This window comes from Nothobranchius furzeri, chromosome 10 (genome assembly GCF_043380555.1).
Source record: "Nothobranchius furzeri strain GRZ-AD chromosome 10, NfurGRZ-RIMD1, whole genome shotgun sequence".
NCBI lineage: Eukaryota > Metazoa > Chordata > Actinopteri > Cyprinodontiformes > Nothobranchiidae > Nothobranchius > Nothobranchius furzeri.
In genome coordinates this window covers 68420979-68440090 of record NC_091750.1, presented here as the reverse complement: position 1 = coordinate 68440090, position 19112 = coordinate 68420979, and the positions used below count along the sequence as shown (strand labels likewise).

General features: G+C 41.6%; 1 protein-coding gene across 2 annotated transcripts in view; it reads left to right on the top strand.

The window, feature by feature from the left end:
* tmem132e (transmembrane protein 132E) overlaps positions 1–19112 on the top strand; it is a 637247-nt gene that overhangs the window by 533672 nt on the left and 84463 nt on the right. For both annotated transcript variants that reach the window (XM_054731106.2, XM_015961920.3), the window contains exon 4: positions 11240–11432. In XM_054731106.2, coding sequence (XP_054587081.2) covers positions 11240–11432 — 193 coding nt within the window. The remainder of the gene's footprint in view (positions 1–11239; positions 11433–19112) is intronic.

The following is a 19112-nucleotide window of genomic DNA, read 5'->3' as shown; positions in this document are numbered from 1 at the left end:
AGGGGCGTGACTAAAAGGGGGCCACATGAGCACAGGACCTGGGAGGGGGAAACCTAGAGGGCTGAAGATCTGGGGGCAAATGGGGAACCCCGGAGAAACAAGTGGAAGACTCAGACAAGGACACATGAGGGCGCTAGGAGACACAAAAGGAGAACCTAGAGAGGGATGGAGAACACAAGGAGAAACATGTGGGGAGACGTACAGGTGCTGGCCAGTAAATTAGAATATCATCAAAAGGTTGAAAATATTTCAGTAATTCCATTCAAAACGTGAAACTTGTACATTATATTCATGCAATGCACACAGACCAATGTATTTCCAATGTTCATTACATTTAAATTTGATATTCATAAGTGACAACTAATGAAAACTCCAAATTTGGTATCTCAAAAAATTAGAATATTCTGAAAAGGCTGAATATAGAAGACACCTGCTGCCACTCTAATCAGCTGATTTACTCAAAACACCTGCAAAGGCCTTTAAAAGGTCCCTCAGTCTTGTTTAGAAGGCACCACAATCATGGGGAAGACTTCTGACTTAACAGCTGTCCAAAAGACAATCATTGACACCTTGCACAAGGAGGGCAAGACACAAAAGGTGATTGCTAAAGAAGCTGGCTGTTCGCAGAGCTCTGTGTCCAAGCACATTAACAGACAGGCGAAGGGACGGAAAAAATGTGGTAGAAAAAAGTGTACAAGCTCTAGGGATAACCGCACCCTGCAGAGAATTGTGACGACAAACCCATTCAAAAATGTGGGGGAGATCCACAAAGAGTGGACTGCAGCTGGAGTCAGCGCTTCAAGAACCACCACGAGGAGACTCATGAAAGACATGGGATTCAGGTGTCGCATTCCGTGTGTCAAGCCACTCTTGAACAAGAAACAGCGCAAGAAGCGTCTCGCCTGGGCCAAGGACAAAAAGGACTGGACTGATGCTGAGTGGTCCAAAGTTATGTTTTCTGATTAAAGCAAGTTCTGCATTTCCTTTGGAAATCAAGGACCCAGAGTCTGGAGGAAGAGCGGAGAAGCACAGAATCCACGTTGCATGAGGTCCAGTGTAAAGTTTCCACCGTCAGTGATGGTGTGGGGTGCCATGTCATCTGCCGGTGTTGGCCCACTCTGTTTCCTGAGGTCCAGGGTCAATGCAGCCGTCTACCAGGAAGTTTTAGAGCACTTCATGCTTCCTGCTGCTGACCAACTTTATGGGGATGCAGACTTCACCTTTCAACAGGACTTGGCACCTGCACACAGTGCCAAAACCACCAGCACCTGGTTCAAGGACCATGGTATCCCTGTCCTTGATTGGCCAGCAAACTCGCCTGACCTTAACCCCATAGAAAATCTATGGGGTATTGTGAAGCGGAGGATGCAATACGCTAGACCCAACAATGCAGAGGAGCTGAAGACGACTATCAGAGCAACCTGGGCTCTCATAACACCTGAGCAGTGCCACAGACTGATCGAGTCCATGCCACGCCGCATTACTGCAGTTATTGAGGCAAAAGGAGCCCCGACTGAGTATTGAGTGCTATACATGCACATTCTTTTCATGTTCATTCTTTTCAGTTGGCCAACATTAGAGAAACAAACATTTTTTCATTGGCCTTTAGAATATTCTAATTTTCTGAGATACCAGATTTGATGTTTTCATTGGTTGTCACCTATAAATATCAAAATTAAACGTAATAAACATCGGAAATACATTGGTGTGTGTGCATTGCATGAATATAATGTACAAGTTTCACGTTTTGAATGGAATTACTGAAATATTTTCAACCTTTTGATGATATTCTAATTTACTGGCCAGCACCTGTAGTACGACCAGGTCGGTCCAGGATCGCTCCAGGTAACACAGGTGGACTGGATGAAACCAAGCATCTCAAAACAACTCTGAAGGAGTGTTGCAAAATCAGCTTTGTTCTGCAGGAAAAATCTCTTGTTGTCCTCAGCTTTGCAGGTGCAAAAGCTTAAGGTTTTGACAGTGTGCCTAAATCCTTTGGTAAAGCTTTGCTCTCAAACCCTCGTTCTGTTGGAGGTTCGAACTTGTCTCTGGGTGGAAGCAGAGCGGCTGGTTTTATAGCCCGCTGTTTCACTATTACCAAAGTTATCAAGAATTTTCAGAACGCACACTCTGTGATGCAGAGCCACTGAGTCTGCGAAACAAGGTTAGTTTATGTGTAATGCTTCTTAATTTAGCCTTACTTCTTGTCTGGTGTGAGTGACCTAATCCAGTAAACATACTTCGCATCATTGAACAGATTCGTGAAACATTTCATCATTTATAATTATACATGGCAATATTTAGTGATTATTAATTGTAAGATCTTCTTTTCTTCAAGGACTGTTCTGAAATATAAAATGATTACTTATATTATGAAATCTTCTTTTCTTCTGGGAATAAAAGTTTATTTTAGGAGTTCTCTTGTGAGGAACCTTGGGGAAAGGAATGCTACTGTTCATCTTTATTATCTGATGAAGCTGCGCTCAGCTGATGAAGTCATCTGATTAAAATGCTGAGTTGTGCAGACTCACTGACTCCTGACAAGGGAAGATATAGCAGGACATGTAGTAGCCAGGGTTATTTGCTCTAGCTGCATATGACCTTTGGGATCTTTAAAATCAGTCCATTTCGTGACGTTACACCAATAAGTGCTGATAAATAAATGAACACTGCACCATCGTTTGCTTAATGACGAATGCAAACAGATTTAGCAACAGACTTATTGTGGTCATGTTATGGTTTAGCGGGGGAGTTTATTTTGTCTCACCCACGTGTTAGTGCACCTATTTATGGCCTCTGCAAAGCAAAACAATCTGAAAACAAACTGAAAGTTTCATTATTTCCACCCAGAGATTTTTGTCTGACTGCAGAAAAACAAGCTGAGGCGTTCAGGGTGGGGTTGTGGTGATGAAACAAGTTTAACCTAAATGAGATCTAAAGAGAACGAGACAAACATCAAGCTCAAAAAGTCAAACCCGAACAAAAACACTAATAAAACATGTCAATAGGTGCGTAAAGGATGGACTTCAGGCTCTCCGGGGTTTAACGTCTGCCTTCAACCGGCTTTATTCTCCTGCTCCGGTTTCCCTGCGGCGCTTTGATCCATTCAGCTCTGCTTGGTAATCAGTTCAATCAGACCTTTGATCAAAGACAACAAAACATCTCCCATTGCTCCAAAGATCCCCTAGCCCTGATGTTTAAAGCACACACTTAGTCCTAAACACAACGAGCATCATTAACTTAATGGAACCAGAGCCGGGCTTCCTGCACCCCTGCTTCTTAACCGAGGGCTTTTTAAATCTCATTACTCACACAATGTCTCACTCTTCCAGGTTAACTTTGTTTGACCGTCATTTATCCTACTGAAGTTGTTTATTTTTATAGATATGAGGAAATAGATTATTAAACAGAACTTTCTCAGTGCAGAAATTTGGCACCTCATGACCAACATCAACGTGATGTTGGTGTCGCGGTAAACAGGTTTATTATAATGCCTTAAAATAGTAGTTTGTAAAAATGGCATGCACTAATAGAAAAAGCACGGCTTTTGCCACATTTTTTACAGAAATATTACAATTTTATGTGTTTGTTTATTTTTGTCCAAAATAAAGTTTGTGTTTTAGTTCGGTCCAGTCAGTGTGCACACAGTGTGACATGTTGAAAATGGGCGGTCCTAGGAGGGGTCTAGAGTGGGTCAGTGCCATCCTGATGCATGCTTTGACTCCCCCTGTGGTCCCCTCAGTTGAAGGAGGAGCCTAAGCATTCACTGCCAGCTGTTTTCTTATCAGAAAGCCCCTGACTGCCAGCGTTTTTAAGCATTTTTACTGTTTTATGAAGAATCACAGAATATTGTGCTCTATGACCATGTAAACACAGAAACTACCAAAAGAAACAGTAGACTCACTTCTCCATCAGGAAAAATCCGCCCCTTCAAAATCCGCTGTCAAAGTGTGAGCTGCAGAAGCTTTTCCGGTTAGCGCCTCATTTTATCCCAGTTTCACACTGAAAGCATCAGTGGCGCGGAACGTCACTGCTTCACATAAAATTCATTAAAGTCTATGAAGTCTATGAACGTACCTCTCTAACAGAGCAGCTGGCCCCCTCTAATGTTAGTCTAGATCCTCCCCCGTCATTGAGACACACTGAGGCACATTAAGACACACTGAGATACAAAAAGACAAAAAAAAAGACACATAGAGACACATAAAGATAGAAAAAGACACACAGAGACAGATAAAGACATGCAGAGACAGATAAAGACACACAGAGACACATAAAGACCCTCAGAGATACACAGAGACACACAAAGACCCTCAGAGACACATAAAAACACACAGAGACACATAAAGACACACTGAGACACATAAAGACACACTGAGACACATAAAGACACACAGAGGCACATAAAGACACACAGAGACAAATAAAGACACACAGAGACACATAGAGACAGATAAAGACACACAGAGACACATAAAGACACACAGAAACACATAAAGACACTCTGAGACAGATAAAGACACACAGAGACAGATAAAGACACACAGAGACACATAAAGACACACAGAGACAGATAGACACACTGAGACAGATAAAGACACACAGAGACAGATAAAGACACAATGAGACACATAAAGACACAGTGAGACACAAAGGCAGACAGAGACAGATAAAGACACACAGAGACAGATAAAGACACAGTGAGACACAAAGGCACACAGAGACAGATAAAGACACACAGAGACACATAAAGACACACAGAGACATATAAAGACACACTGAGACACATAAAGACACACAGCGACACATAAAGACACACAGAGACATATAAAGACACACTGAGACAGATAAAGACACACAGAGACAGATAAAGACATACAGAGACAGATAAAGACACACAGAGACACATAAAGACACACAGAGACACATAAAGACACACTGAGACAGATAAAGACACACTGAGACAGATAAAGACATACAGAGACAGATAAAGACACACAGAGACACATAAAGACACACAGAGACACATAAAGACACACAGAGACAGATAGACACACTGAGACAGATAAAGACACACAGAGACAGATAAAGACACAGTGAGACACATAAAGACACAGTGAGACACAAAGGCAGACAGAGACAGATAAAGACACACAGAGACAGATAAAGACACAGTGAGACACAAAGGCACACAGAGACAGATAAAGACACACAGAGACACATAAAGACACATAAAGACACACAGAGACATATAAAGACACACTGAGACACATAAAGACACACAGCGACACATAAAGACACACAGAGACATATAAAGACACACTGAGACACATAAAGACACACAGCGACACATAAAGACACACAGAGACATATAAAGACACACTGAGACAGATAAAGACACACAGAGACAGATAAAGACATACAGAGACAGATAAAGACACACAGAGACACATAAAGACACACAGAGACACATAAAGACCCTCAGAGATACACTGAGACACACGAAGACACACTGAGACAGATAAAGACACACAGAGACACATAAAGACCCTCAGAGACACACAGATACACAAAAAGACACACTGAGACACAAAGACACACAGAGGCACATAAAGAACCTCAGAGACACACATAGACACATAAAGACAAACGGTGACACATAAAGACACAAAAAGACACACAGAGACAGATGAAGATACACAGAGGCACATAAAGACACAAAAAGACACACAGAGACACATAAAAACACAAAAGACACACAGAGACACATAAAGACACACTGAGACACATAAAAACACAAAAAGACACAGAGAGACACATAAAGACACACTGAGACACATAAAAACACAAAAAGACACAGAGATAGATAAAGACACACAGAGGCTTATAAAGACACACTGAGACACATAAAGACACAAAAAGACACACATAAAAACACAAAAGACACACAGAGACACATAAAGACACACTGAGACACATAAAAACACAAAAGACACACAGAGACACATAAAAACACAAAAAGACACACAGAGATAGATAAAGACACACAGAGGCACATAAAGACACACTGAGACACATAAAAACACAAAAGACACACAGAGACAGATAAAGACACACAGAGACACATAAAAACACAAAAGACACACAGAGACACATAAAGACACACAGAGACACATACAAACACAAAAAGACACACAGACATAGATAAAGACACACAGAGACACATAAAAACACAAAAGACACACAGAGACACATAAAGACTCAAAAAGACACACAGAGACACATAAAGACACACAGAGACACATAAAAACACAAAAGACACACAGAGACACATAAAGACTCAAAAAGACACACAGAGGCACATAAAGACACACTGAGACACATAAAAACACAAAAGACACACAGAGACAGATAAAGACACACAGAGATACATAAAAACACAAAAGACACACAGAGACACATAAAAACACAAAAGACACACAGAGACACAAAGACACAAAAAGACACACAGAGACACATAAAAACACAAAAGACACACAGAGACAGATAAAGACACACAGAGATACATAAAAACACAAAAGACACACAGAGACACATAAAAACACAAAAGACACACAGAGACACAAAGACACAAAAAGACGCACAGAGACACAAAGACACAAAAAGACACACAGAGACACATAAAGACACAAAAAGACACACAGAGACAGATAAAGACACACAGAGACACATAAAAACACAAAAGAGACACAGAGACACATAAAGACACAAAAAGACACACAGAGACACATAAAGACACACTGGGACACAAAGGTGCACAGAGACAGATAAAGACACACAGATACACATAAAGACACACTGAGAAACATAAAGACACACAGAGACACATAAAGACACACAGAGACACATAAAGACACTCAGAGACAAATAAAGACCCTCAGAGACACATAAAGACACTCAGAAACACACAGATACGATGTGAAAAGACAGACACCCAAAGCAGCAGAATAATGGTGTCATGTGCAGCATGTCAGACTTTCAGATGTCTTTTCCCTTTGATGCAGATCTCAAATGTCAAGCTGAAACATATCTTTTTGAAACAAACGTGAAGCAGGAATGACATTTCCACACTGCTTGGCTTCACTAAATTTACAATTTACTTATCACAGAGATCATGAAATACAGAAATCCCTTCATGGTGAACATGGTTTTCCTTCCAGCGTGACACGGAGTGGCCGGAGCGGCGCTCTCCCCAGCGGGCCGTGTTGGTGACAGCTCCAGTGAGTCACAGACAGACGGGGGTGTTTGTTTTCAGTGAGTGATATCGAGACAAACAGGCTGAGATCCCATCGTTGTGTTCCTGAGAGGATCCTTTGTAGGCGAAGGATCTCACACAGTTTGATCTGGCTTTCATTAAAAGCTCGTGCTGAATTCAGAGGTGGTTTTTGCTTTTGTGGGGGTAGACGCCGAATGCCTCTCTGTCAGCTAAAGGTGAGATCTGGGTGGGAGAAGGCTCAGCCGGGGATGGAGAGGGATTTAATTTTCCCCTTTTGCCACTGGTGAGACAGTTTAATGTTAGGCTTGTTGAACCTGAGGATTACAAGCCCAATATGGAGGATTTTGATAACGGGTCGGCTTTTATCACACTTTACATCACTGGCATCTTCTGAAAACTCCAGCTGAAAGAAAAAAAATGATCTTTACCCTACTTGGAGGAGCGAAACGGTTCAAATCTTCCATTTGTGCCAAAATGAGAACGGTTAAAGCCGCCTCTGCAGTTTAACAAAGTTAGAAGGTGGAGAACATTTTCCATCTTCTTGAAAAAGGCTGAAGACTCAAACCCTGATAAAGAAAAAGCTGCCTGCAGGTTTAAGGAGAAGCGATTGGTTTATTGATGAGAAGTCTTTTCATTTAAAGGCAATTACTGGTTAATTCACGCTTTATGACGACTCCATCACAGCGAGCTGGAGAGCTTTAAGCGAAGAGTTTCCACATGCTTCATGCTTGAGTGGAGACAGAAAGGTTGGGCTCAGATTTTCTTCTGTAAAAACATTTCATCTGTTTCAGGAGCGAAAAGTTTCTGCAGAATTCTGACAGTTTGTAAAGGAAATTTGATAAATCTGTTAATTATCAGCTGTTTTTCTAAATGCATGTTTGTTCAGAAAACCTTGAATAACTGAAATTTTCTGTTAGCTGAAATATTTATTCATTTACGGGGCTTTAAGTTTTTTTAACCTCTATTTTGTTTATTTATTTGCAAACAAATTCAGAGAAAATTTAATTTCCTGACTAAATTTGTTGATGCCACATTGGGCAAGGACATGCTTCCAGTCAGGTTGATAAAAATCTAGAGAACTCACAAAGCAAAACAACACAAAAACTCTTTACAATACCTAAAATGTTTTAGATGTTTCTCTGCTCCAGCACACCTGGTTTTAATCAGCAGGTGATTAACTGGCTTCAGTAGAGCTCGATGAGCTGCTGAACAGATGATTCAGCCATTCAATCAGGTGTTTTTGAGCAGGGAAACAACTAAAACATGTTGGTCAGGGACCAGGGAGAACACTGATGGTTGGAAAAGGCCTGAAGTAAGATCAAGTTCTGAGGTATTTTGGGATGTTTTGTTATAATTACGCAATTTTTTTTCTTGAGAAAAAGAAATAGTTTAATTTGTTTTTCATGTTAAAACCCCATTTTTACTTTTTCTTTATGAAGAACAAACAAAACTCAACAATTAGAAAAACCTGACAGATCTACATCACACTGTCACTTAACATTCATGGACTCACCCATCTGGACTCCCGACGGGGTAGGCTGTTGTTGGTTTAGCGTCCAGGAAACAGCAGAGAATGTCTCAGCTAGTAGAAGCTAACTGTTAGCATTAGCGACTCCACTCCTCCAGGCTAGCGTTATTTGTGATAACATGCTTTCTTTGCATGTTTTATATGATTATATTTTAGCATTGTTACGTTATTTAATAATATGATTTTACTCTCTATATGATTTCATTTATTACTTATTTTCTTACTTTTGTCATTTATTTTAGCTCTTTTATTTTCATATTTTTACTCTTTTTAATCCAGTGTTTTCTCTGTAGGGGTCCTCTGCCCCGGGGGCGGTGGTCGACTTTAGCTTCCTGGGTGCTCTATAGGTAGTGTTCAAGTGGAGGTGGGGGGGTCTATGCTCCCCCTCCTCTGAGCGCCCTGACTTCGTGTGGAAGACCTGATGCCGCCGGGGCAGATGGCTCCTCTGATGGTGTTTACTTGCCTTACCTTACTTGGCTCATCTGGACTCACTGTGTGTGTGTGTGTGTGTGTGTGTGTGTGTGTGTGTGTGTGTGTGTGTGTGTGTGTGTGTGTGTGTGTGTGTGTGTGTGTGTGTGTGTGTGTGTGTGTGTGTGTGTGTGTGTGTTTTTAAACTGTTATGGGAATTTGGGGTCATTTTTTAAAGCACTTTGCTTGAAAAGCGCTTTATGACTTTATGAATAAAATCTGATTGATTGATTGATTGTGGAGATAAAACATCAAATGTGTGAACTTTAAAATACTTTGTGATCCTTTTACCAGATAAAATTTGAACTAAAACAATTATCATGTAAAACAGATAACGATGCATGTAAAGTAAAAGTTATGATTTCAGGTTTGCATAAGAAAAAAAATCACTTTTTCAACTCTGGAAACTTTCTCTCCCAGCCAGTCAAATAAGCGAGTAAAAGGTCACGTTTGCAGAAATCTGCATGTTTCAGAGTCTTCATGTCATGCAGAGCGTGACCTTTAGGATGCTCCAACAATGTCAGCCATCGTGTCTCTGAGAGCAATCCTCAGATCCAGTCAGACGGGAGGAGATGTTTGATCTTCTGAAGATGCAGCGAAGCTTCTTAACGGGTCTCGTATCGTTTGGGTTTGTTTGTCGACTCAGAGCTTCGCTGAATGCAAAACATCCAACCTCCCTACTCAAAACCTGTTGTCACCAGTTTGGGGGTGAAAATTGATGTTGGACTTAAATTTGATGCTCACACCAATTCTGTGATCCGGTCCGGTTTCTTTCACCTGAGACGCCTTGCAAAAATCAAGCATATGCTATTGACAGCCCACCTGGAGCGGGTACTCCATGCTTTTGTAATTTCTAGACTTGATTACTGCAACTCTCTATATGCAGGGTTGTGTCAGTCATCACTGCGTCGCCTACAGGTTGTGCAGAACAGCGCCAGTGCCAGGTGTCTTACTGGGACCAGGAAACGGGACCACATCAGTCCGGTTCTGGCCTCCCTGCACTGGCTTCCGTTCTGTTATCGTTCACACTTCAGACTCCTCGCCTTTGTTTACAATTTCTTCCAGGGTGGTGCTCCCCCTATCTAGCCACACTCCTGAACAGACATTCCCCATCACGCGCTCTGCGCTCCTCTGACCAAGGCCTGCTCGCTGTCCCTCGTTCTAGGTGTCGTACTCGTGGGGACCGGGCTTTCTCCGTCCTAGATCCGTCACTCTGGAGCCAGTTGCCACCCTCAGTCAGGCTGTCCCCATCTCTGCCAGTCTTTAAGAGTCGCCTAAAAACCCACCTCCTCCGCCTGGCGTTACCAGAACGCGTTTGAGTTTGGCCCTCTTTTATGTTGTTTTATTTCCCTGCTTTCATTGGTCTCTTTATCCCTTGTTTTACCCATTTGTTCCTACTTTAATGTTTTTACTTGTTTTTTTCTCATGCACCATGTTCAGCGCCTTGGGCTTCCTGACAGGGTCGCGGAAGGCGCTTTATGAATAAAGCTTTGAATGATTGATTGATTGATTGATTGATTGATTGATTGATCGATCGATCGATCGATTACTCATGAAAGAGGATTTGAACAGGAAACAAAACTTTATCAACTTTTTCTGTCAGTAAAGAGAAGATGCTGTTTTGAAAGTGAAGGACAGGAGTCGGTGTAATTATGTGCAGATGTAGAACATCTAAAATAAGCTGCATCCCTCTGAATGAAGATCAAATGGAGAACCAATCATCTGACACGTATCTAATTAGCTTCGAAGATTTTCCACTGCATTGCTTCACATGTTGAAGCTCCAATGAGCACATTATTCTTTTTTTTTTATTTCTCAAGGGCAACCTGGACCTGACTTTAACTGTGACAGCTCGCTAAACGGCACGTTTAATAATGAACTCATGACCTGTTTAAGGATTTCTCTCTTTGATCTGAAGGGTTTCCATACTTTTCTAATTTGCTTTGCGTGTTTTTGTGCTCCTGCAGAGACGTCGTGGGGAACGTGGAGGTGATGCAGCTGGATTTTGAGATGGAGAACTTCACCAGCCTCTCTGTGACCAGAAGGATCAACTGGAACATCGACTACAAGGGTCAGAGTCCGGCGCCGGAGTCAGAGAAGGTGGTGACTGAGCTGACAGTGGTGCAGCGGGATATTCAGGCCATCCTCCCTCTGGCGATGGTGAGTGGCCTGAATTCCAGTTTTATTTTATGTTGCTTTACAAAAGATTTAGAAGCAACATCCCAAAATTACTCAAAAACAAAGGTTTTATTTTAAAAGGATTTTATCCACCAGGATCATGTTATAAAAGAATGTTTAAATACGTTATTAACCATTGACAAGCAGCAATAGTAAAAAGCACCATCATGCATTAGTAGTCAGTTATAATCATCAACAATAAAATAAGCATCTGAAATGCATCTGTGTGTAATGGATGCATCTAATTCACTAGTTTCATTTTTTAATGGAATTATGGAAATAAATCAACTTTCTCATGGTATTCTAATTTTATGACCGGCACTTGTCCATGCAGGGTCAGGGGGGCCGGTGCCCATCTCCAGCAGTCTTCGGGTAAACAGGCGGGGTACACCCTCTACAACACAGAGACACACAGGACAAACAATCATGCACACACACACTCACACCTAAGGACCATTTAGAGAGGCCCATCAACCTGACAGTCACGTTTTTGGACCGTGGGAGGAAGCCGGAGCACCCGGAGAGAACCCACGCATGCACAGGGAAAACATGAAAACTTCTTGCAGAAAGACCCCAGGCTGGGATTTTAACTCAGGACCTTCCTGCTGCAAGGCACCGGCGCTAACCACTGCGCCAGTGTGCAGCCCTGCACCTGTGTATATAACAACGTCCCATCTCACCCTCCGCGGATCTCATCCTTCCAAGCTGGGGCCCTCTACCAGAGGCCTGGGAGCGTAAGGGTTCTGCAGTATGTTAGCTCTTCCTAGAGCTCCACTTTTCTGGACTGAGATGCTTTTCCTGGGATCCGCTTTAGCCACTCCTTCAGTTTGGGGGTTCCTGCCTCGAGTGCCCCGATGACCACGGGCACCACTGATGTCTTCATTTCCAGGCTGTTTCACCTTCTTCTTTGAGGCCCTGGTACTTCTCTAGTTTCTCCTGCTCCTTTTTCCTCATGTTACCATCACCTGGTTTTGCCACATCAACCACCACAAGGTCCGGCTGGTTCTCCATCAACATTTTGTCAGTCTGGAACTGGAAGTCCCACAGGAGCTTTGCTCTGTCCGTTCTCAACCATCTTAGGGGGCGTTACCCACTTTGACCTTGGGGCTTCCAGTCCATACTCTGCACAGATGTTTCTGTACACCATGCCAGCCACTTGGTTGTGGCGTTCCATGTCTGCTTTCACTGCCGGCATCTTACACCCTGGAGTTATGTGGTGGATTGTCTCTGGGGCCTCTTTGCATAGCCTACACCTTGGGTCTTGTCTGGTGTGGTAGATCTTGACCACTGTTGCTCTGGTGTTCAGGGCCTGTTCCTGTGCAGTCCTTCAGACCAGCTCTCTCTAGCCATTGGCAGGATTTCTAAATCAGCCACTTCCTGTAGGGGTTTGTCCTCCCATGATGGTATTTCCAGCGTATCCTCCTCTGTTCGCCATTGTCTGAGACACAAACATATCACCGTGGTAACTGAACGCGTTGATACGATGTGGCACGAAAACTGAATCAAAGCTTAAAAGTCAAACTATCAAGTGACGACCTCCTGATCCTGTAGCTCTAAGATGCAAATAGCAAACTTTTCATCGTCTGTGATTCTCACATCACAAAAACTATAACGCTGTTCTGATCTGATTCGTGCAGTTGTTTAACACAAAGCATTATTTTGTATCTTTAGACGTGACTGGCGGCTTCAGAAACAGTGTTTTTATCTCAAATTACACAAAAGTCATGGTTTCTTCCTCTTTTGGACCTTCCCACCTGGCTGATCTGTTGTGGTTCTTTATATAATCCTGCTGACCAACAGAATTATGCATTTTATGGTTTCATGATATAAAACAGATGGAAAAGGAAATTTATTTAGCAAAAATCACCTGTAGGTCCGATCCGATTAGACCAATCATCAAAAAATGAGTGAAAAGGTTTGATGTTGACGTTCTAACGTTTACCAGAAAAGCCTGAAAACATTTTTCTCTTTTTGAGACCCATGGGTGCAACTATAATCTCATTCGAACTCCAGTTTTTCCTCGTTTCTAATCATCTTCAGCTCGCTGTGGCTGTACTTAACTACCTGTGGGGACCCGAGGGAGAGGCATTATAAAGGTACCTGCGTCCTGCAACTAAATTACTGGGTAAATTACAGCCTTGCTTGGTTCTACCAGTAATTCTCATGTAAATTACAGGTGCCCCGTGCCGTTTGTTCTGCTTTAGGTTTACACTGAAATTAGTGAAACACCAAAGTGTGTTTGGGAACTAACCGAGGCTGCGTTTATCTGTTGTTATTCCTGCAAAAACACACACACAGGTGAGGTAGTCAGACTAGAAACCTGTTATTGACTTGGAAAAGAAAGAACAGGCTTGTTTTCACACATCATAGCGATTTATGCTGACCACTTAGCGGGGTGTGGTCCAGAGAAGTCTGGGCAAAGCCCTGGTTGTGTCCAACTGAGAAAGTTGTGTCCAAACTTTGCAATAAATGGACCAGAAATGTCAAGTTAAAAGTTGTTGACATGCAACAAACATGTTTTGTTTTTATTTAATTTACAAATGCAAAGGTAATTTTTTTTACACGGCTGAAAAATGAGACCTACGTTACGCATATTAGTGAAAATCTTGTCGTAAAAGTTGCCGGTCTACACCAAGAGCTTGCTGGGCCTAGGGCTGAATTAAATATTGTTTTCTGATCAAAAACGTGTCAAGCTGTGGTTTTTAAAACACTCCTGACTGATCCAGGATCTGTTGTGGCAACTATGTTCTGCACATCCTGATTGCCCCCCCCCCCCCTCCATCCCCCGCGACCCTACGTGGACAAAGCTGGTTCAGACAGTGGATGGATGGATGTTCTGCACATCCGTGGTTTCCCCCAGCTATTAGCAGTGTTATGGCATCAGCAGCGAACGCAGATGAGTTTGAGCAGATGGAGAGTGCGTTTGGTCATTTTTTATAGTGGGATTTTTTTTTCTTATCTACGGTCAACCTGGTTTATAAACGCGGCCTGTTGCTGTCACTTAGTCTCTGTCCCTCACTCGGCACGCTCGCTACTAAAATACGAAGAGGCTGATTAACTGGCTTCTTGAAGCAGCAGAAGGGTCTTTACCGTAATAACACTATTTGGAATTGAATGCGCAACATCTTTCCTTATGAGCATCCTTTGAACGTTCCTGATGGTGCAAACTGTTGCAGAGTTACGGGAGAGCATAGGAAGCTTGTAAAATGTGTCACTGTCTGGTGTTCAAGCGTGTTTTTTTGAGGTTTAGTAAAATGATGCAGGAAAAGCTCTCCATGCATGTTTCTTGTTAATAAGCAGGGGCGGTGTTAGGCCCAGCTACGTGGGCTGAAGCCCCGGATCTAAATCGCGGAAGTAACATGCAGTACAAAAGTCCAACAGAGAGGGAGCAGCTGGCAGTAGTTTGTATACAGCCTGCCTGAGCCTCCACCACTGAAGAAGAAGCCTTTCAGCAGCCGGCTTCTTCTGCACTCTCTGCCTGAAACTCATGAGTGAAGATGGACATGAGGATGTTTTTTAGACAAGAAGTACCGCGACAGAACCCCAGCTTTGATGAGACTGGTGTTGACTCAGGTTTGTGAGTCTTATTTGAAAATATTTGTTGTGCTGCTGGTTTGCCTAAAGTTAGCTTATCAGGTAAAGTTGTTGGAGAAAGAAAGGGAATATTTACTATCATCACACACTAAACACTAACAGGAACAATACTCTGCCCTGAATGTGCTTAATATGTAGCTTCAGATTAAAAATTATGTGGTACAAGACATATATGATGTTGACTAGTGCGTGTCACGTGCGTGTGTGTGCGCGCGTGTGTGTTAAGCCCCTGATCTTCTTCAGTCCTAAATCCGCCCCTGTTAATAAGCACACCTGAAAGCACTTCTTACCTCTAGTTTTAAACTTTTAATTAGAGAAATGGCTTTAAAGTTTTGATGGTATGATGTCATTTCCTGTATGTGCAGATTGTGAACTTTGGGCTGAAGCTTGGTTTGAAGAAAATCGTGAGTCGAGTTCAAATATCTAATTTCTGTCACAGTCATAGCTTCTTTAGGGGCCGAACCTCAGCAGGGCTGGGGGATCTCCCACCTCCCCTGGGGTGTATTTCCTCACCCTTTGTGGTGGTTTTGGTGGACATCAAGCTCTTCCTGGCCTCTCTGGGGCTCGGCAACCCTGAGCCGTGGACTTGCCCTCACCTGGGGCTTCTGAGCATTCCTACGTCTCAGGTTTTTTTTTATTTTAGCGCCAATATTATAAAACAAAATCTAACTAGCAAAAATAAAGGCTCAAAAACAAACTATGCATTGTTATTTTTATCTTTTGACGGGAATTTCAGTTGAGACAGAATGTTTGGATTATGATCACAGACAAATTAGACCTCATCACTGATGATTGCTCAGGGACATTTTTTCCTCGCTGTCTTGTGAAAGCAAAGACATAATTGATTCAGAAAAGATGAATCAAGCGCAAGGTGGAGAGGTCATCAGACTTCTCTTGCTTTTGATGGACTGAATCACTGCAACGACTTCATCGTGCACGATTAATGCCCCTGAAGTCTGGTCAGTAGATGTCTGAGGATCTGGTGAGGGCCTTCCATGTTGGACAAAAATCTTCTCTGTGAGTTTCGTCTCTTGAAGACTGGCTGGTTGCACGTTGACTGGTTCGTTTTATGGTTTCTAGAGCCTGATATTGTCTGAGAATAACTCCTGTTTTGTTGACGTATTTAAAAGCAGCTCTGCATACGAAGCTCTATTAGATATCCTGCAGCTGTAGTCGAGGCTGCGCGTTCGGCACAGCTGTTGCAACATAAGGTTCACTTGATATCCCTTGTCCCCCCGACATTTGGGATTGTCATGCATATTGTGCCCAGATGTGTCGAAGAGCTGCTTTTTATTATTTTTACGTCAGTTTGGAAAATTACTTCTCTAGCAAAACGCTTCTGTTCCATTTTGATGGTACTTAAGAGTTTTGTTATTTTTTTAATGGGTTTTTCATTCTGATAGAAATAAAATTTGAACTTGAGTCTTAGGAGAAAAGAACAATCTGGAGCAGATGCTACAACGAGACCAGACATGTTTCAAAGTGGACATTTTCAGTGTGTTTCCTCATCACGGATATTACTTAGTTCATTTAAGTACGCAGTACTTAGTAGTAAAGTACACTTTATTTATTTTTTATTTTATTTATTTTATCCAGTCATAACAATGCATATAAGACACATGAAAAGGAAAATAAGTATCTAATAATGATCATAATAATCATTAACACAATTCCAACTTCCTCTTGTAAATAAGACAGTTTCTTTAGATATAATGTATGACCAAAATGGTGTAGGCTTATTTAAGCCTGCCCATTAACTCTTTACAAGAAATCAACAGTGTCATAAATATCAATAGTAAATAACAATAGTTATTACATGCAACATCTTAGATTCAACAAAATCAGTTGAGATATAATCGTGTGACAAACCTAATTTTGTTGTACTTGGTAATTACTTTGAGATTTATTTATAAAACACTTCTTGAATATTTTCAACAAGCAAGAATTTTTTTAATTATCATCAAGTGTCATGAGCAGAACTAGGAAGACCCGTGAAGACGCCAAACACAGTAAAAATAGATTTAAAAAAAGTCTTTATTTGCAGCAGAGTTACCAGGAGGGCGAGGCTGGAGGCAGAGTCGGGGACCGGAGAAGGTCGAAATGGCAGGCAGCGTGAAAGGCAGGGGTCAGGAGAAAAACAAGGTCCGGAGGCAGAGATCAGGCAGGGTGAATCGCTGGAGAATTTACTGGCAGGGCTGTAAATAATCTGGCAGGGAACTGGTGGTTTACTGGTGAATATATAGTTGGGGAAGCAGGTGTGTGAGATGAGCTGAGGAGTCAGGAGCAGGTGAAGTGGATGAAGCTGATTGTGGTAGTCAGAGAATAAGGGCTTGGCTGGGGCTTAATGATGAGACCAGGTGTGCTGCATGAAGGCTGAGGAGGGTGAAGGACTGGGAGTCATGACATCAAGGCTATTCCATAAACTCACTCCTCTTACTGAAATACATCTTCTTTTTTATTGGTTCTAACATTCTTTATTTTGAAAACCCCCAGTTCCTCTTAGACAATATCCTCCGTCCCTATGTTCAAACATCCTTTGGAGATGAGGTGGAAGATTAGCATGATATGCCTGATATACTACGGCCAGAGTATGCAGGTCAACAATATCTTGAAATTTTAGAATTTCTCAATGGATAAAGATAGGATTTGTTGGTGCATAATAGTTAGCATGATAAATGACTCGAACTGCCTTTTTGTGAAGTAAATATATCGGGTAAATATTTGCTCTGTAATTGTTTCCCCATATTTCAACACCATAGCTCAGATATGGAAAAATAAAGGCGTTATAAAGTGTCTGAAGGGATTTAATATCTAAAACAAATCTCATTCTACTCTAAAGTCCTACATTTTTTGATATTTTTAACTTTATATCATCTAGATGTGGCTTCCAACTCAGTTTTCCATCTATAGTAATTCCTAAAAATGTATATGTGTACTTGTTCAATTTCAATACCATTTATTTTTATAATAATTTCATTATTAATTTTCCTGTTTCCAAATATTATGTACTTTGTTTTGGTCACATTCATGGAAAGTTTATTCCTGTCAAACCATCCTTTTAACACTGCCAGTTCTTTTTCAACTAAATCAACAAGCTTGTTTAGGTCGTCACCAGAACAATAAAGGCTGGTGTCATCTGCATACAACAAACAATTCACTTTATCTAGAACCTCAAACACATCATTAATATACATTATGAATATTTTTGGTCCAAATATAGAACCTTGTTGGACTCCATGAGTAATGAACTCCTTTCTTGAATCAACATTATTGATATGCATATACTGGTCTCTATTACTAAGGTAGCTTACCACCTTAGTAATAGAGACTTAAGTAACTATGACTAAGACAAACCAGTTCAGAGTACTTAGAAATTTCAGATTTTACAGTGTAATAAATGCGGAAGCAGTTAGGTTCAACATTTAATTTTAAAACAGTCTCATTTTGTCTTCACCAGAAAAAGCCTGACTTTTCCCGTTTAAGCTCTGATTTCCAGATGTGAAAAGTAGTTCGTACGAGCCGTGGGTGATTTCTTTTAAACTAAAGATGTCCAATATCGGCATTGAAATATAACCCTAGAAATTGTCTGTCGCTTTTCACTCTTTTAAAGGGATACTTGGCAACTTTTTACTATTTTGAAATCATTTGAAGTCCTTTTCTAGAGCCAGTATGTGCTAAAATGACCCTTTTACAGGGTTAATGAAAGCCCACCCAGCCCCGATCGCCACCTGAATTTTCCACTTACAACTTCAGACTGGCGGCTCGCTCTGTTGGGAGCTGGCATTCCTGGCACTGGAGTCTGATTTCGGCAAGTTTCCTGCATGTTTTGGATCATGAACACAGCTGATTTATTTAATTTAGTGATGGATCACTCATGTAGACACTAGTGACGGCTGAGGAGACATTCCAGCTGTTAGATTAAGGTGTTAAAAAGACAAACGCACAGCAAGGAGAGAGGTTTTTCTTTCGGTTCTACAAACAAACACTTGGGTGTGCTAAAAGCAAGCCAAAACTGCCAAGTTCCCCTTTTAATGACAAAATTTTACACGTCATGCACATATTATACAT